This window comes from Haliaeetus albicilla, chromosome 3, assembly GCF_947461875.1.
Source record: "Haliaeetus albicilla chromosome 3, bHalAlb1.1, whole genome shotgun sequence".
NCBI classification, from domain to species: domain Eukaryota; kingdom Metazoa; phylum Chordata; class Aves; order Accipitriformes; family Accipitridae; genus Haliaeetus; species Haliaeetus albicilla.
Genome location: NC_091485.1, coordinates 71,487,517 through 71,507,811, shown reverse-complemented (window position 1 = coordinate 71,507,811; position 20,295 = coordinate 71,487,517). Strand labels below are relative to the sequence as shown.

Below are 20,295 nucleotides of genomic sequence, written 5' to 3'. Positions count from 1 at the left end.
GCCATACTCGTATGTTCTGTCTGTTTTCCTAATTTTCAGGGCTGTGTGAGAATTACATTTCATGCATGTCTGGCTGCTAATTGGAGGATGAAATCAGAAATCCAAGATAATGTTTATCCAATACAACAAGTTCAAGATTGTGATTAAAACTACGAAGACTTGTTGAGACTTTGCCTCTTGATATCACACTTTTTTTCAGATTTTAAGCTTTTTTTTAAGAGAGGGATCTTGTGAGACACTGAAAACTGATGTTGATGATGATAACGCGAGTTGGAGAAAATAAGCCTCTATATTTTCTTGCCCAGAATGACAGGCCATCACTCCTGGGGAAGAAGTGGTTTGCTGCTTTGTTACTTTGTTCTAACAATAATTCACATTTCTTTAACCCAGAGGAGCAAGAAAGTGCTCTCCAGCATACATATATTTCATTTCTTTCTATGAGCTGAAGAAAGCAGCTATTTTATAGCATCAAAACTGGAAATTTGTTTGAAACAGATAATATGGCAGTGGAAAATTTATTAGCCAGAAAATGTAATTCCTTATTTTGGGAGTTAGGTGAAGGGCAATGGAACTTCTACCTGTGAGTGGACAGGACTTAGTTTCATAGTATAATTCCTGTTACATCTAGGATCTTTTTTGCTGTTATTCAATCTTACCTTTCCTTTCCATGGAATTATTAGAAATCAGGAAAATATAAAGAAGATTAAAAAAAAATTCCATTTAAAATTACTGACTGTGATTAGTCTGATGTTCATACACTAAGTCCCTACATTGAAGTTTTGGATACATTTTTAAATCTTGCGATTTATTTTTCTGTTGAGATATACAGTCTGTAGGTCAAAGTTGCATTTAGATGCCTAGCAATAGTTTCTTTGTCTGATAAGTATATAATTGAAAATTCTGTTTCCTTTAAGGGGATTGTTTTGAGTTGTGTTTTGGAGAGCACTGAAATCTAGCAATTGAAAATTTAGAGTTTCAAATGCGTCTTATGTGTCTAAAGATATGTGTGGATATCTAGTGGTATTTCTAAGAAGCAGGTTCTCGATCAATACCCACTTTTCCACAAGTGGGATTTCTCATCTGTCTTTAAGAAGTCTACATCAGAGATAAGCACTGAGATTCCTCTACTAATCTGTGGAGAGAAAGGGTGTGACTCATTTCTGTGTAAAATGGATGTAGAAAAATGGGCCAGAGGAACCTCTTTCTAAAGGTGTTTATTTTTTTTCTCTTTGCTAGACAAGCAGCCCATATGTAGAGATAGACAATGTATATACCTAAAAGAGGTGAGATGAATTTCAGTTTGAGAGTGGAATGCATTCCCACATTGAGACACCTTCATTTAGTTGTTAATGCACAGCGTATGTAGAGATCCAAGAGTCTAAGCCTCCGTTACAGCCAAAAGAGACGCAGTCACTAGAGGCTGAATTAGTTCAGCTGGGTGACTGGTTCAGGTTAAGTTCAATCACTTTCTAGGCTTTATTTGTTTGTAAACTTTAGAGGAAAGACTCAGTTGCCTAACCATAAGTGTGTGATGCTATTTGAGAGGCTTTAGGATGCCTCATCTGGTATTTAGCTGCTGCTTCAAAAGGAAATGGGACTCCCCTACATCGTGGGTAAACCACCAGTTGTGAATAGATGTCTTATTTTATACCTTAGGGGGTATAAAATGGCACTAGATGTCTATGTTTAGGCATTGGAATTTCTCCCTAGGTGTCTAATTGCTACTGAAAATAGAGTTTTAATAATTTCATATATAGTGTTATGGGTGAAAATAGTAGCGGTTTGACATTCTGGCTATGCATTTGAGTCTGCGAGATGTCTGAAATTACCCTTTTCCCGAAGTACCTGACATAGAGATAAACATTCACAGGGGTCAAAATGAGAGGCAAAAATGCCATTGCTTCTAAGGCGGCAACAAAAAGACCTTGGAGGCTCTCTGTTTATTGCATCTTGTAGATTTTCAGATTAAATCTGAAATGTTTGCTTGCACAAGCTAGTGTCTAAAATTCAGAGTGAGATGCAAACGTGAAGCTAGTTTCAGCCCTGCAGGCCCATCATCGCTTCTATTGTAAGTTCTGGAAATAAAATTACACTTCTGACAAAAAACATACAGAATATTTAAATTGGCTAAACCCTTTACAACAGAGGTAAAATAAGGTCATAAGAAATCCAAGAAATTTGCTGGGTTTTGTTCACGTTTTGTTAAGCTGCACATAGCACTGAGTGCACTGTAAGTTCTCCTGCTGTTCTACATATTGATTGTATTTCTAATACAAAAATCAAAAACAATGAGGGTTAAGCATTTGATTGTAGGACACCAGGAATGATTAATCTGTTACCAAGAATTAGGCTATGAAAACCCCTCAGGAACAGAGCAGACATTTGTGCTAAATATACCTGCTCTGAACAGGGATGTTCATGTGACAGGGACTTTTATTTAGATGTTGATATACCTAATTTTCTTATAGCTTTATGGTTAACTACATTCTTTTGACTTCAATTTCATGCGCACCTCACTTTCTTATTTAGAGACTGAGGAAAAGTCCTCTGCTTGTTTTAATATAAATGCTTGATCTGTGCCTGACAATCATGCCACATCGTGCTTTAGAAGCTGTTAGTGCTTCTCCTAAGCTGAGTCTTCATTCTTAAGAGATCTTGAATGTTCCCTGTGAGGTATGTAAATGCAAGGAGCTCAAAAATTTAGCAGGGTTAGGATTTGGAGGCTTGGCCTCTATAGAGAGTTCAGTTACTTAGCAAATGCTGTCAATAAGTTTTGAGATGACACTTTATTTCAAAGTAGTAAGCAGCAAATTATCTGATGAGTTCCAATGTTCCAGGGGAAATCTGAATAGTATTGTCTTTCAGGTTGGCATAAAAGTAAAAACCTGGGCTGTGTCTCATCCTTGTTTACTAAAGATTCCTGCTCTGAATAAGAAGTGTTTAATCCAAAATGCTGTCCCAGTTTCTGCTTGGGTGATGAAATTTCCTCTGCTCGTAGATAACCTCTCTGCTTCTGATTAGATGTTTTATTCTTAATGAATTCCTGGCCTGGAGTACCTGAAGTTGGTTTGGTTTGGTGTTTAGCTCAGCAGCTTGGTGTGTGATTGTGCAATTGCAGTGTTGTAGAAGATATTTGTGGTGATATATATTTTCATGAAGATATTCTTGTTCCTGGAATTGCATTGTATTAGTGAAATACGAGCCAAATAATCAAAATTGCACCTTGCTGGCTGCAAACAGGTCACAGGGAGTACACAGTGTTGGGTGCATCACTTCATTTTGCTGGCATTATCCCACACAATATGAAAAGGTCTAGCAGGAAACATTTCATTTTTTTCAGGTGGAGTTATACCTTTCCATCTGCTTTTTTAATGAAACTTCATGAAAATATCCAGCTGGACCAATGGATACCAAGTAGCATCTTCATACAGTGTATTTTTATTGGATGCATATCTCATGTTCTAAAGACATGAGAAAGAGTGGTAGTAAACTTTCTGTCCCTACTGAAATGACGAAGCAGGACTTCAGGGTAGAAAAGCCATGTAGCTGGGAGAATTCCTCCATAATTTCCAAATTTGCAATATTTTGTCCTGGGAAGAGTTCCCTTGTGATGGTTTCCTAGAATCTTTTCCCATGTTATGTCTATTTGAGTATAAATATTTGTATGGGAAGTGTTGGAGTTTCTACAAAGTTACAGTATTTAGTGTGTTCACAGTCTGGTTCTGGCTGCCAATTGAAATTGTGTGTCTGCATTACCTAAAACAACAAAAAAGTAAATAGAGCTTGAAGATAACTAGCTGTAAGCCATGGTAAACTAGTAAAGGCAGTCATCACTGCTATATTGTAAATAGTCCAGTACCCAAAACACACTTACTACTGCTATATGGCAGTGATCAAGAACAACAATGAAACATTCCTTAGTTTTTCTAAGTATTTCTGCAGTATGGCATACAGTGTCCCTGTGGACACAGAGCTTTGACAAAGGAGGTTAAAAAAAAAACAAACAAAAAACAGGCAAAAAAGTCACCCCTCCTTTATTTTGCTTCTCAGGAACTATAGTCTGACAATGAATTAGGAAGGATGGTTGAGTGGATATAAGAGAGAGAACTTCATCACAGTGTTTTGAAGACGTGATGTCTGTACAGCCTTGTCCTCACAAAGTCTCCAGATTTCTGCACCTGATGGGGTTTCTCACATGAATGACCATGTGAAATTTGTTCTACCAACTACATTCTTTCCCCAGCTTTCTTCTGTGACTTGGTAGAGATGGGATACTGAGTGAAGAGGAACCAAGTATGGTTTTGCTATGTATGTTTCTGTATTGCCTTCATTCTCCAATGTCTGTTACTGGAACTGCTGCCCATAATTTGTATATTTTTCCATAGTGTTGCTGTTGTAATGAAAATATTATAAAGTGTTTGATGTCATTCCTCTCTGCCTCAGCTTTTGGAGTGATCATGAGGATAAAACTCTGCTGCTTCCAGCTTCCAGCTTTGCTATTGGCATCTTCTGACAGGATTGTCCTCTGTATAGTCTTGTCTGTGAAAGAGGAGTTAGGAGAGAGGTTAGACACTTACCTAGACCAAGAAAATCCTGAAGAAGCCTTCAACACTGTGCTTATAAGGCACTTAGTTATTGACAGAAGGACATAACGGGCCTTTCTATTAGTTGTAAAGATGATCAATTCCCACAAAAGGCCCCAATGGATCCAAAATCAAATTCCTTCCATCACTTCATTATTAACCCCACTGAAGACCCTGAAGGAAGATACTGCTCATAAGGTTTCAGGACTTGGTCTGTGCTTACAATGGCAGAATAACAGCTCTGGTCTCTGGGACGAGCCAGCCATGAGTGCAGTTAAACTCCTTTAGAAACCAGTGTGGCCTCAGAAGCCCCATTTGAAAAGGGAAAGTTTCTCTGTTGCCAGCGCTTCAGCAGGTGATTCTCTCCTGGGTGTAGAGCTATTATGAACACAGTTCTGTCTGGTTGTAGCAAGAAGCATCTCCTGCTGCCATCTGCTTAGACCTTACAAACTGAGGGCTATGTCTAAATAGTGGTCTCTATAACTTCAGGCTACGGCTACCTTAAACCAGCCTGTTTGGGCTCTGGTGCCAGTGTAAACTGTGGCAGTAAGTAGTTCATTACAGGCTGCAAAAAGACTGCAGAAAGAGGGTGTTTTCCTGCTGTGCATACTGTGCTGCTACCACCAGACTGTTATCTGCATCAGAAATGTGCTGTTTATTGCTGGTTTATGTACATCTGCAACATGCCACAGACATCGAGTCTGCTCACACTTAATCATTGCTCGGAAAGCAGAATTTCAAGGGACATGGAGGTGGTGTGTTAGGATGGTGGTACTGGTGCCTCAGAAGCTGCCTTTCTAGAAAGCTCCCTGTCTGTGTTGCCCAGTTTTGCTTGGCTGGAAGTATTTGGGCACAAGCAAAGAGGATTTCATAGCCTCGAGCTGGTTATCTTTATCTTGTTAGCATATCTCTTTCCTCTTCAGGCACTGTTTGCTTTGCAACTCAAGTAAATGCATTAAGGACAACAATCCATTAAAGTGTATTAAGGAAACAACTCAAGTAAGTGTGTTAAGGACAACACCAAAGCCAACACTTAGATGCTATGGAGAATCAGTAATTTGCACCATGTAATGGGTTACCAGTCCCCCAGCTCTCTGGAGGGAAATCCAGCTCCCTGTCCAAGTGAACCTCAAGGCTCAACATCCATCCCGCAAGCCCTTACTCATTTGTGAAGGGTCGTTATCTCCATGAGATGACCGAGCAGCATGCTCACAGCGTGACAGGTTTGTCAGGCAAAGCTTGAGGGACAGCTCTTCTGAGGCTGGAATAAGAGCCAAGGCCTCCAGGAAAAATTACAGCCCTCCTGTGAGACAAACTTTCTAGCTGTGCAAAGCAATCCTTCTGGTGAAGTTTATGAAGATGCTGGCCTGAATTTGTGAACGAACTGTTTTTCCTGTTGCTTTGATAGACTCTGCTAGCCTCGTTTTATTCAGCAGCTGTACCTCAGGCCCTGTTCTGTTGGCTCCATGTCTAGCAGTGGCTTACTTGGCCCCTTTTTTTTTTGTCACAGATCAAGCAATGCCATGACAAATAAATCAGCCTTTTCCTCTGTTTGTAAACCACTTAGTTTAGCTCTTGCTCTACAGCAAAACCTGGTGCAGTTATTTATATCAACATGGCCCCAAGCACTTAAAACAAGTCAACATTCTGATTATGGCTCTGCATATTTTATTGCCTATATTTAAATCATGCTGCTCTAAACCAGCACCTGTTCCTCCATCACCGCATTCCGGTTTAATAGTTACTGTCTGTCCAAAGAGCCATCATGATGGAAAATGGCCTACAGATTCTTTACTTTCTGTACTAGTCAATGCCCCTTGAAATAAACATTTGTTTCAAAGTTTGTGTGCAATTTGTTAAATATTTTACTGCTGAGGATGGTTTTAAAAAATGGGGGGTTTAATTGTTTATTTTTTTGGGGGGGTGAGCCTGAAAGTAAAACACCATGCTATATTAATTTCAGTATTGCAGATATTCCCTCTTCCAGTAGTACCAAGACCCTAGTTCTGCTGATGCTGCTCTGACCATCTATCTCTGTCAAGTTGTCTCGCCAACATCCTTATCTTCTTCCCTCACTGTCCCAGCCTGTATTTTTGGTGGTAATAATCGAACCCACAACTGCTTGCCAGGCTTTCAATGCTCTGAGCTCTCATCTTGCCCAGTGTGTGAGAGTATGATGCTGCTTGCTGTGCTCTTCTCTTTTGGCCCAGCGCTGCAAACACACAGTTCAACACCTCCTTACCAGCATCAATAGCTTCACTGATTCCACATGAAACCTTAATGCAGCTGCTGATTATGTTTACTTTGTTAGCAATTTCAGAGAATTTTATTAAATAAAAAGGGCTGTGTTAAGAGCTTTTAGCTTGCTCAAAACTTGGATCAAGCAATCAAGACATCAGAGAACCTGACTTGCTAAATATGCACATATTTTCTTGAATCAGCAGAGTCCTCTCTTTTTTCTTAGGATCCCTTATCTCCCTTATAACACAGCTTCTTAAAGCTGAAAAAGGGAAGAAACTCTTTTAAAAAGTCCAGATTCATTCCCAGAACTTGTCTGTCCTGAACACTGCAAGAGACAGACGTGGTTTTGTAGATCAGTGTCTGATCATAACATGATGCATGTGCATTAAATAAAGAGAGAACGCAGACTCCACGGCCAACCTTAACTTTGGCATTTCCTATCTTCTAAGTGCTGAACACCTTTCAATCTAGTGATACTCTGACTGTTGATTCCAGCTAGATGTCTACATCTGTATCATGAAAGGCAAAATATTTTAGGGCAAAAAAAAAAGGCAAAATGTTGTATCATTGAGTATTTGCTTGTTTTTTTCCTTTATCCTTTTTAAACACATATAAGGCAATAGTATCTATAGAGACACACACATTCTGCCTCTCCCACCCCTTTCATGTGTGATTCTGAAGGCACACTCAAAATCCTGTTTAAATGTGCAATTTTGCTGTGAATGACATTCATCTAACTAGATGTGGACTTGGCTTATATGTCTACACCTGAGCAAGTTGCCTTCAGATCCCTTGGTAGTCAGCACAAAAGTAGGTGTCAATGGTCACAGGTATCTTTATTACAGTGTGACTATAAACACCTCACACATATGAAGGCATTTCTAGTTAGTGAGATGAATTTCATGGGCAAGTGTCTGTGCTTCAAATTTTTCACAAACAAGGAAAATCAGTGTGATTAATATAAACTATGTGCTTACTTACAGTGTCCTCAGAACATCTGAAGGAGACTATAACTTGTCCAAGTGAAACTCTGTAGTGAATTTGATCAGGCAAAATGCAATCTAAGCATTTAAAATCTGAGAAGGACAGCTGAGTTTACAGCACAGTTAGACAGTACCATGAAATTTTTCATGACCAGAAATGGAAATGCAGTCAGAACAATGCCAAAAAATATATAAAACATTAGCCTTTCACTGTCTTAGCTGTCACTAGTTCATTAGCTGTCACTAGTTAGTAGCATCATGGTGATGTTCAAGTCCCTCTGTTATCTACTTGGATTCTTTGGTGATGTCTCTATTGATGTGACAGTTTGTGTTCAAAAGCAGATAGCTCCTTTACTTGTTCATCAGGCAGCCACATGGCTCTTGCAAGAGGATGCATCTCATCCATCTTCTTACATGTCCTCTCCAGCTCTACAGCACCTGATGCTGGAATTTTTCCAAGGAGGATCTCGTCAACTTGCTGTCACATCCAGATGTGGCCTATTCAGAAGACAGATAGAATTGATCTTTAGGTGTTGCTAAAGATTTGAATGAGGTCAAACATCCTGATGTATTCCCAAGGACTTAGTATAGACCTATGTCCATGGAGTTTGGAGATCAGTCAGGTATGAACTTGAGTAGAATTTAAAAAAAAAATAAATATTGTGGGGCACAGGAAAATAATCTATAGTCCGTGTCCCGAAGGGCTCTAATTTCCTGTACAAACCAACAAAAAAGCCCAGACTGAGAAGAATATAGCTCCTTTTATTGGTGAGGGGAGCAAAGTCACATGTGAGAACGATGGATAATTCTGTCTGAGTGTCCTAAATAGGCTTTAAATAACTTGCTGCTTTTTGATGCAATTTGTGTTTCTAAGACTGACAGTGGGAATATCAGAAAAAAAGATTCAGGTGAACCATGGGAATAAGACACACAAACTGCTGAAGACTGAAGATGATGGTGTTCTCAGGAGTCTGGAGTTTTAGCTCACAGTTGTGCATAAAATTTTAAAACTTCTTTTTCTTTTCAAGGTCATAAAGAAGAAATAAAAGTTGGGGAAGGAAGGGGTAGGGAAAGTGTGAAGAAGAGAGGATTATGTAGCAGTGGGAAGCTAGTCCAAGTGAAAGTTTGTATTATCTCCTTTTTCCTTCTGTTTTGCTCTCCCTCCTCTTCTGTCTGAATTTTCCCTGCTGTTACATTTTGTGCACAATACCAACAACAGGTTATTATTAACTGGTGTAAGCAGATAGTGATTTGTGCGGAGCTGAACTCGGAACTGGTGTCCTGACAGGCACGTGCTAACAGAGGACAAATCGAGGTTGCTCTTCATTCTTTTTTTTTTTTTTTTTGAGTGATCTGACCTAAATTTGCACAGCTGTGTTCACATTTAATCCTGCCTAATAGCTCAAAGGCTTTATATCTCATAAGAGCAGCCTACTGGCACCTGACATTTATTCTGGCCCTCGTTCAGTTCTGCCCTACAAATCCTCTGACACAACCTGGTATATTTGTTTTTTTCCCTAGTAGATTTATTCCTCCATCTAAATACCCTTGAAATGACCAGTCTATGAAGGGCATAATCTAGACCATTGCTTCTCAGCCTTCTCGGATTTGGTGACCTCTGCAAATTCTCCAGTGTGGATTGGTCCCACAAACAGAATGTGAGAGGAATTGAAGTTGTTGCTTTGTTTTCCTAAGTGAATTTCTTTGGATCCAATAGGTACACTGTTTTCACCAATGACTATGTGTACCATATATTTGAAGCTATTATCTAGAGTGAAGGTTCTCAACTGTGAGGTGTAAGTGGTTTTACTCATAACGCTAATTTTGTTGCTGGAGGTTGAATGGGTATCTACCCCTAGTGAATTAGGTATCACTGGTACTTTGTGAATTCCAGTTGTGCTGGCAAAAGACAAAGCACAGTGGAGTTTGTAAGTGTAAAAAAAAATTATGTAAAATAAACCAAGTCCTTTCTTATTTGCTCCACTCTGAATACTCTTTGAATTATGAGTAATTTTTCAAAGGATCATTTATTATTTGTCTTCTGTTTCTCTAACTCATAACATTTTGGCCGTAGCAATCAAGGAACCTTGGGAAAAAGTGATTCATGGTGTTGTATTCTTTATGAACATATGTCTAATGCATTTGACAATTTTGTGGATATTGATTTTCCTGGGAATATTAAACAGCAAACCTTTTTTTTTTAATATTGGAAGATTATTATCAGGGCTTGCATCCAAATTGAGTTAGCTCATTAGACTATAATAAACAAATTAGTCTTTAACCTTTTGAACTAGGCTAAATGCTTATGCTGTGGAAAAAACCCATGTTTAATAGATATGATTGAATAAGACTAAGTGTCTTGCATTTTTTTTTACCTGTATCACAAGTCTTTACTTTGGCTTGCATATTGAAGAAAAAATTCAAAGGATTACAACAGACTGGAAATGTAAAAACCTCAGGAAAAATAGCTGCAAGGGATTATTGCTATCTTGTGCTGTGATACTATCTCATTCTGTGAACTATACTGGGTAATGTCAGGTGGTTGTAAAGACTGGAGATCTTACAAAGTAATCTCTGATACTTCCGTGGCTAGACAGAGCATTAGAAGGTTTCTCACGGCTAAGAATAACATGATTTCTGAAGAAGACCTGAGACTGAAGTCTTAAATGGTAATACGTATTAAAACAGAAAAATCACAAACAAGAAGTGACCTGAAAGCTGTGGATTTTGTAAGTGCATTTAGGAAATAAACTAACAAGCCTTCTGGCTGACTTCTAAATCATAGAATCATTTAGGTTAGAAAAGACCTTTAAGATCATCAAGTCCAACCATAATTGTGTATGTGCATCTTCTATGCAAATTTTATTGCATATATTTCTTGCTTTCAACTTCATTACATACTGTTGAGTGAGGCCAAATATTGAGTGAGATGATATCTGTTTTCCCCTGAGTGTAGACATTTTGATTTATCAATCTGTTGAAATTCTTGTACTTGAATATGAGAAACTGGATACTAGGCAGAGCTTTTCATTACTGTTAAAGCTGTGGCAAAAGGTGAGTCTTGAGGGATCACATACTTCCTTGGTTTTCCATGACTCAGGATAAATGTTCTAGCTTGTTCACTGTGTTATTATAAGATGAAAGCTCTAATTAAACAAGTCAAAGGGACATAAACCCATGCTTGAATCATTTTGCTGAAGTAAACCCATAATCTTAGGTGGTTTCCTCAGGGTTGACACGTGTCTCAGGAAAAAGGAAGTTTCTAAATAATTCAGGTAAGAAGTTTCTTAATAATTCAAGTAAGAAGTTTCTTAATAATTCAAGTAAAAAGTTTATATTCCACTAATTCTTTAGCCTCAGCAGCACTGGGAAAACAAACAAAACCGGTTTAGGAAAAGAAGAGGTATTCTGAATAAAATTCAATGCCACCTCTACCCTAGAATAGTCTAAAAATATATTACTCATGGGAGATTCAGGCTCTAGGCCCTGTTATGTCAACAATTTATACTGAGAAAGGCTAAAATATAAAATATTGTAACAACTTATTTAATAGTTTTGCTAAAGAAGCCTTGTCATTTCTGTGTATCTTTAATATTGTATTTAGATTGGCTCCTTTTAAAAGTGTAAAGGAGATTTCTTGCCATCACCCAAAATCTTAGAAGACAATTACTGGCTTGATTAGTTTTAACAAAATGAGGTGTTAACTTTTGAAATCATTGTTTTGTTGAAGACCTCACCTCTCCCATTTTACTGATGTGCTGGCAGAAAAATATGGCAGGTTCTTTAAATTGGAGAACAGTTAATGACAATGTTGTAGTGAAAGGACTTACTGACATCAGTGACTGCTTTGACTCAAGCAATTAATGTATGCTCAGAAAAGGTTATTGAGATGCAATCACTGCCATAAGAACTGGAATCCAATTCAGCTGCATGAAGGTGAACATTGGAGTAATTTAATTAATAAAGAAAAAAAACAAACAAAAAAGAGACTTGGTATAATCAGTGCAGTTCTCTTAATTCTTTAGTCTCAGAGCATTTTTTTTTGTGTGTGTTTATCATCCTCCTTCTACTGTGTTCCTCTGTTCCTTACTTAGAATTTTACAGTGGGTGAAGGCATTTGTGGAGAGAAGAATAAGGTTATCTCACGGTGACTTTATTCTAGACACTTAATCAAGAAATTCTTAATAAATAAAGAAATAAACAAATAAAAATACCCGGCTTGCAACAAACTCCAGCTTCTGAAGAAATTCACAAGAAAATAAAAGATGCTTTAAAGCAGTGAGGACAGTGGTGCTATACTGGAGATAGTACGTGCTGTTTCCTGAGAGGCAGCTTTATTCTCCTACATGAGTGTTTCTAGGTTTATGAGTCATTGCCCTTTATCACACGGTTTTGTCCTTTTGTCCTTGGTGTTTTGTGGTTTAGGTTTTTTTTCCTGGCGTCTGTGATGGAGACGGACAAGAATGGTGAAAGCACTAAAAAAATGTCTTGGTTTATTTTTCACTCAGATATAATTGCACAAATGATAGAAAGTTTGTGGACTGTCTAAGTATGCAGTGTCCTCTCCTTATTTCCACCTTGCTCTGTCCCCATCTCACTTTCCTCTACTCCCTTTGGTTGGGTTGATGCTGATTGCTATCTCAGCAGGGAATTGTCAGACTTGTTTTTAGCTTCAGGTTGTTTAACAGTTGTGTGTGTGGTACCTAACCAACTAATCACCTGCTGTCAGAGGGCTCAGTCAGTTGACTGTATCTGTAAAATGTCATTAGCACAAAAACTGTGAGTCGAAAAGACTGCAGAGAGCAATGGAAGATAAAGATGAACAAAGTTATCGCGGTTTGACCAGTATCATATGTTGAACAGTCTCCAAACCAGAAGGTATCTCCGCTGACAACAATGGAGATGTGGGGAGTAAAATCAAGCCTTTCTTTAAAAATGCAAGTGAGACAGTCTCCAATCTTTAAAAATATATATTTTCATAGAGCTTCATTTGTATGAAGGATTCTGATTTTCAGTTAGTGTCTCTTTGCTACAAGTAGAATGACAATTGAAGGTGACTGTCTCTTGCGAGGACACCAACTCTGGTTGGAAGGACAAACTGTCAAAGTGGTGACCTGACTCATAACAGCAGTGCATGCAGGACAGCACCTTATGAAGCAATCCAGTGCTTTGGAGTGATGACAGTGATCATGGGGACTGCTTTTACAGAAGCATATGACCAAAACAATTCCCATGTTGCTTTAGTAGCTTTACATTGATATTTACTAGTGCTGTCTTCAGTTGTCTTCTGGAAAATACCAAGAGTTTGACTTCAACCCAGACATTTTAGAAAAAACAATGTGCTAAAACCCTCCCAAGAATCACCTCTATATTTTTCTTTAAACTGCTTATTAGATAAATTGATGATACTTCAGTGCTGGCAATATTCCCTACTGTGTTTACAATGCTGATGTAATGGCATCCTTCACTTCAGTATTATTTTTACCGACTACTCCTCTATTTATAAACTAAGGTTGTCCCACGTAGTGATCAGTGAATAAGGGGTGGTCAGAGGTCCTTTACAAGCCCTGGTTGCTTTAAGCAGGCACCTGGTACAGCAGAGAAAAATTAGTGTATCATTTTAAGCACCTGTGTTTTCTTGATCCAGGGGGTGCCCACAGCTGTTTTGTCAAATTTCATAGCTTCTTTCATTAAAGCATGATGCCCATGTGTTATGGATTAGTGTGGTGGGGTTTTTTGGTAGCAGGGGAGGGGGCTGCAGGGGTGTCTCCTGTGAGAAGCTGCTAGAAACTTCCCCGGCTCTAAGTCGGACCCACCTCTGGCCATAGTTGAGACCATCAGTGACAGTGGTAACACCTGTGGCAGAACAGATTTAAGAGGGGAACCTGCAGTGAGTGGGGGAGTGGAATGTGAGAGGAACCCCTCTGTAGATCCCAAGGTCAGTGAGGAAGGTGGGGAGGAGGGGATGCCCCCGCAGCCCCTGGTGAGACCAGACAGCAGGCTGTCCCCCCCCAGCCCACGGAGGGGAGTGGGGGAGCAGATGGCCACCTGCAGCCCGGGGAGAGAGGAGCCCACGCCGGAGCAGGGGGATGGATGCCCCACAAGATGGCCGCCGCTCCATGGGGAAGGCCATGCTGGGGCAGGCTGGGACTCAAGGACTGAGGCCCATGGGTAGGACTCATGTTGGAGAAGTTCATGAAGGACTGTCTCCTGTGGGAGGGACCCTACGTTGGAGCAGAGGACGAGTGAGGAGTCCTCCTCCCCCTGAGGAGGAAGGAGCGGCAGAGACAACACGTGAGGAACTGACCCCAACTCCCATTCCCTGACCCCCTGCGCCACCGGGGAGAGGAGGGAGAGAGAACTGGGAGTGGAGTTGAGCCGGGGGGGGAGGGAGGTGTTCTAAGGTTTGGGTTTACTTCTCATTATCCTTGTTTTGATTTGATTGGTAGTAAATTAAATTGATTTTGTTTCTTCCCCAAGTTGAGCCTGTCTTTTGCCCATGACCATAACTGGTGAGTGATCCCTCCCTGTCCTTGTCTTGACCCACAAGACTTTCTTTATATTTTCTCCTCATCCCACCATGGCCAGGGGTGTGGGGATGGGGGGATGGTGGTGGGGAGCGAGTGAGGGGCTGTGTGGTGCTTTGTTACCAGCTGGGCTTAAACCGCGACACCATGTCTCTGAGCAGGCTTTCTTTGAACCTTACTAATTGCCGTGATGATGAAGTGCACCAGAGGCCACTTTTAGTACTTGCCAGGTGTTCCCTGAAGTACCAGGCCCTGCTGCTGGGGGCTCAGTCCCTGTAGCCATCTGATGTAGATTTATGTGCCAGTAGGGTGGATGGAAGTCCAACCTGGTATAGTAGCTATTTGCTCTTTCATTCTGGTGATCAGTGAGGGAAATACAGTTACAGGAACAGGTATAAAGCATGCGAAATAAAATGTAAATACAGTGAAGACCTGTGCGTGTATTTCCAAGTATTTAATTTTTCATTTACCCTAGCTAACCTTAGCTTCATGTAATTCTTTCTGTCTTTAACAATATCAGTGCTGGTCTGGACTGGCTGGCCATCCATTCACACCTCTCCTCTTTAAACTGGTGTCTTCAAAAGCATGGAGTTTCCTTTGATACTGAGCTTTTTGTCTGGGGAAATATGCCTCAGCACAACATGCAGATTTATCCAGAGGCAGTTCTTCCAATTAGCACTCTCCTCAAGGCTAAATACCTTGTCAGAGTATTGCTTTGTGGTATTGTATGGTTTTCTCTTGGCTTCCCACACAGAGTCTGCTTTGCTTTGATACTGTACACTCAGACAAGACTATCAAACATATAACCAGGTGGATATGAGATATACATGCCTTATAAACAGTACACAACTCCTTAGGCTGTGTAGAAAGGCAAAAGGAGAAAGGATTAGTCTCATTCCTGTTGAAATGGTGGGGAAAGAAAAAAAAGAATAGTACTTTGTCAAGTAATAGTGTTTGAGTTTACCTCCACTGCTCCTAAGTCATGGCCTGACATGACCTAATGTAGAGTTCCTTACCTTGGAAGTATATCAGCTGGGTAGCTTAGCAATTGTCCTTCTTTTCTTTCTCACAGTTGTATGCAATATATGTAATATAAGTCTACATCTTATGTCCCATTCTTGTCATTCCAAAGTCAACATCTGCAATGTTAGTTTTTGAGAAGGGTGAATGAAAAAACAACAACCTTTTAACTCTGGAAAGAGCTCTTTTTGAAAAATGGTAGTGCTTGAGAGGATAGCCAGAAAGAAAACATCGTTTAAAATAATGAGTGTAATAAGACAGTTGGAAAATTACTAATAAGGAGTGAGCACTGAGACTTATCAGAAAGCTACAGCCTAATGCTTATCTGAGGACTTCATGTATCAAAATTCTCTTAATTCCTGCTTCACTGGAGGAAATGGTCAAATCTTTGAGTGCCATGCAAATTGCTGGTTAGCACATATGGAGAAATTCTTCACTTTGCAGTCTGAGCTAGATGCCCCCTTAAAGACCCATACGTCTCAGACAGGGGAATTATTAATAGCCTTTACATGGGTCTTCCTCATAGATTGTACTTGGCTGCTGTCAAATAGCTACCAAAATGATGCTTATGAATGTGTTAAATCTGATCTCTAGCTTCTCAATGAAGCTATAGACAGCTTGCAGATTGCCAGAAATAGACTTGCAAGGAGAAAAGGGTAAATAGAAAATTCAGAATCTGTCCTAAAGCTGTAAAAGGCCTTGGCTTGCCTCTGCTACAATTAGGGAAATGTTAAGGGTTTACACTAGTGTATTAAATAGGGCTGGTTTGGAAACTTACGTTCGCAAAGCTTCCTTGAGTAAGGTATGACCTCCTGAGGTCCCTTCCAACCTGAATTATTCTATGATTCATTGAATGTGTGAGATATTATCTATAAATGGCTGTAATGCTTCCAAATCTTTATCTGGCTGTTGTGGTCTATTAGGTGCTTTGATTGTCAGCATTTTCCTTAGAAGAATCTCTTCCATGATTAATCTTTAAATTATTCATATTTCCTCAGAAGCTTCCCTTCCAGCTTTAGTTAAGTCATAGGAGGGGTCAAAAGCAAGAGAATTCTGAACTCTGCTCTCATCTGTCTAGGGTTTTTGTCTCTTTGGCCTGTGCTTTTACAGAAATGAGCTGTGCTGACCCTGGATATCTGCCATTTGGTAAAACGGGAAGAAAAAAATCAATTTCCTATACAAGAGTAGCAAGAGAGTTAATTAAAATTTGCTTTGAGATTCTTGCACATAATATGTTATTTACTTTTTGCTACTTATACTTTCCATAATATTATTATTCTGTCCTCAGGCTTAATTAGACTTTTTACCTCTCTTAATTAATGCTTTGATCTGGCTTTTAGCAAGTCTTCCTGAAGATGGAGCCCAATGATGTTACTGGAAAGATTCCAGCTGATTTCAGGCAATTTCAACTTTGCACGAACCCCAAGATGCTGAATAAAATGTAGTAATCCATTCATGGATTTGTTAAGTAAAATACTTCAAATGTTTATAATGCCTCTGTATATGTGTTGTTTAGGTGATGACCTGAAAAAATCATGTCTGAGGTCCAGGGAACGGTCGAGTTTTCTGTGGAGCTACACAAATTCCATAATGTGGACCTCTTCCAGAGAGGGTGAGTTGATGTTTCCATTAATTTGCAGCTGGTAACAGAGGAATAGTTTACAGAAAAGAGTTAAATTGCAAAACAGGTTCTTTTCTGCCAAATGCAAGTTATATTTCATGCAATCTCCAGGGCAGGGAAGGATGTCATTGGGCTTTCATTGCTGTCAAGGAAGATCAATGTACATTACTTTCACTATAAAGTCAGACTGACTGACTTGTTTTTGTAATACAATGTTGTAATGCTCCAAATTATTTTAAGCATCTGTTCAGATATAAGTACAATAGCTGCTTTAAATGCTTCTGGACTGGTTTTTAGCCTCTGTGCTAAATGATCGCTGCATTGAAGTATAATGAAAACATGTTCATTTTAGGATCATAAGTCTAATGACTGTATTCTTTTAATGAAATTTAGCTGTATCCCACCATTGCAGAATGGAAAATGAATATTCATGTTTGTCTAAAGCTCTAGTTCTGATGGCCTTATTGTTTTTTCATGTCCCTGTAAGTTAAAAAAACACGTACAACTTCTAGTTTACTTGAACTTTTGCCCCTATTATTTTGCACCACTTCTCCTGATAGTTTTTATAACAAACTGGTGGCTGGGATTCGAGAAGCCTGACCAAGTGTGAGTTGTTACTGCTTGCAAGTTGGACCCCACAGGTGTTTTTCAGTATGGAAAAGATAAAATAAAGAAACACTTTCTAAGGAGACAAGAAGACCCAGATAGGTCAAAAGAATGTACTTCATGGACAACAGTGGGTCTAGCAGAATATTATTTTCTTTCTTCTATGAAGAGTGATGTATACAGAACACTAGATATTCTCTTTAAAGCCTTAGCTTGGCACAGGGGTGGTTCACAGCTGATTTGTCCATCTTGAGCACCAGTTCCTGCAAGAAAACCATGGAATTGTTGCGGGTATTGGGATAGATTAGGTAGAGCTGTTTCCAGCTGTATACAGGCTTTTTGTTATTTGTTTTTACTGTGATGAACTACATGGAAAAGATGCTGTGAACGAGAATGAAGGAAACATGGCTCTATTTTGTTTTAACAGCTGGCATCTGTCATTCTGTTCATGTCTCCAAGTGAATATCCACCAACTTCATGTTAGAAAGCATTCTGACTATACCAAGTACTTGTGTTATATCGAAAAGAAAAATCCTCTGTGCTTGACATGTTTGGTTTATCTGAGTTGTAAAAAAAGTCTCCTGTGTATTCTGGTCCTTATGACCTTAGAAGACAGTCCTAGCTATAGATTTTTTTCTTGGCTTCTGGTGATCAGTGACTTTGATTTTCCTCACAATTGAAAATCCACACCCATCTGTGGGTTCAGCGACTTTTTTGAACTTAGACAGTAAGACGTTCAGAGGTTAGCCAGGAATCTTCCCACTTCTCATGTTACTGTGTGACAAGCTGCCTGTTTTTGTCATATTCGTCTGCTTTTGCATTCAATAATTTCCGTAAAATGTTTTCTTTGGCTTTGACAGCTAGATCAAATCCCTGGTGTGGGGGTAAACCTAGCACTAACACAGATAATATATTCTGCTGTCACACTAATGAGTTCCTAATTACCCTTGCTTTTTTCCCCCACTGGTGCTTACCTTGCTTTACTGATTAATATTCCAAACACATGGTACTATAGGTTATACTGCATTAATTTGTTTACAGTAATTTTTTCTTTCTATGTATCCTGCATAGTATTACATTTTCTTTCCTTCCATAGTTTTAACCTTTGCATTTCCAACAAAATCCTGTATTGTGTTTCTCATTTGCCAATCAGTATCCTCTGGCTGGCTTTATCTACTCAGCCACTCCTATCACTGTAGCATGACAGTGTGAAGAAAAAGAGTGGATGAGCTTGCCAAATTTCATTTTAACTTGGTCACACTTTTTATTTTTTTCCCCTACTGCCATTGTTGATATTCACTATAGACACCTGGGATATCTTGGATTGACATACAGTCTCTCAGATGAGAGGGTGGTAGAAGTAATAATGATGGGAATTTCCTATTTAACTAGTGTTTTTTTCTTCTTTGAGTGCCTTGTAAATTGAGTCAATATCATTCTGTCTTGCTGAAGGCCAGAATGGTGATTTATGAAACGTTGTCCATCAGGATAGCAGCAGAGCTGAAATGAATCCTAACTTCTATGGGAACCCAATATGCTGTGTGTCTTAACAAACGCAAGAACAACAATGAAGAGTATTAGTAATAATTTGTCACCTACTTTTCCTCTTAATACTTTGGTACAAAACCAAAATAAAAAAACATAGTCAAAAACCTGATTACGTATCTCCACAGATACATAAAAGTCCTGCTACTGTTTGCCTAACTGACATATGGAACCGTGTAACTGTGCATAAATAAGGATGGTATTTTCCAAAACACTTAGTCTTGGCTAACTGTCCTTCTACACACAGTACCTTTAGGGAGATTGTGGCTGGGCCAACAGTGAGCCCTTTGGAGAAGAACATTCCATGCATAAAGGAATGAATAAATCAACAAGATTTAGCAAGAGAATCCAGGGAGAATCAGCCTTTCTGGAGCCGTTAGGTGATGGTTAATAATCAAACTTGATTAAGGACATGATCTGCTGGCCATGAGCCACAGGGTCAAAGTGCCTTGAAATGTTAGGCCTTCAGTAATGGTCCTGTTGTATTTTTGATTGCACTGGAAGCTATATTGAATTCTGTATGCACACACAGCCAGTTGCCACCTCTCCCTCCCCACAAGAAATGGAAGCTCCTCAATCTACCTGAATTACACCTTGTGATATTTGAATCACGTTTCTTAACCTGTATGAATGGTTAATATTGAAAAGAGTCTCTCATACAAAAGTAATGAGGGGTTTTGGGGTTTTTTTTGCAAATATTTGTTATGGTTATATGCTTCTGCCATATATAACAGAACAGTCATCAGTAAATTATGTGTTGCAGGTAGTTTATTTTGTTCAGTTGGTGTTAAATTTATCTTCTTCTCAAGCACAAACATAACAGTGTCAGTATTTATAGACATCAAAGGTTAAAGGCTGTAGGTGCTGCTATAGGGGAAGAATGAACCTTTTCTTTGGTCAAACCAAAGGATTTGCAATGCTGTTTGATGCCAGAGTTCTAAAGGTTAGGTAATAAGTAATGAAATTTCTGGGCGAAAAAAAATTTTTAATTTTTCCGTCCTTAATTCTTTCCATCATGTGCTGCTTAATAACTGGTGACAGATATTTTCTCTAGTGAAATTAACTAACTCATTCTGATTTTTCCTTAATAGAGTAGGAAATAAAATTATCCCCGACTGCCAGAGATCAATTAATTGATTTGTCTGGTTCTGTCAGAAGCAATCCTTCTG

At 39.2% G+C, this 20,295-nt stretch overlaps 1 protein-coding gene across 1 annotated transcript in view; it reads left to right on the top strand.

The window, feature by feature from the left end:
- The window catches only part of FAM135B (family with sequence similarity 135 member B), a 210,591-nt gene that overhangs the window by 44,673 nt on the left and 145,623 nt on the right, over nt 1-20,295 (top strand). The window contains exon 2 of the mRNA XM_069780111.1: nt 16,871-16,966. Within this exon, the coding sequence (XP_069636212.1) occupies nt 16,890-16,966 (77 nt within the window). The 5' untranslated portion in view covers nt 16,871-16,889. The remainder of the gene's footprint in view (nt 1-16,870; nt 16,967-20,295) is intronic.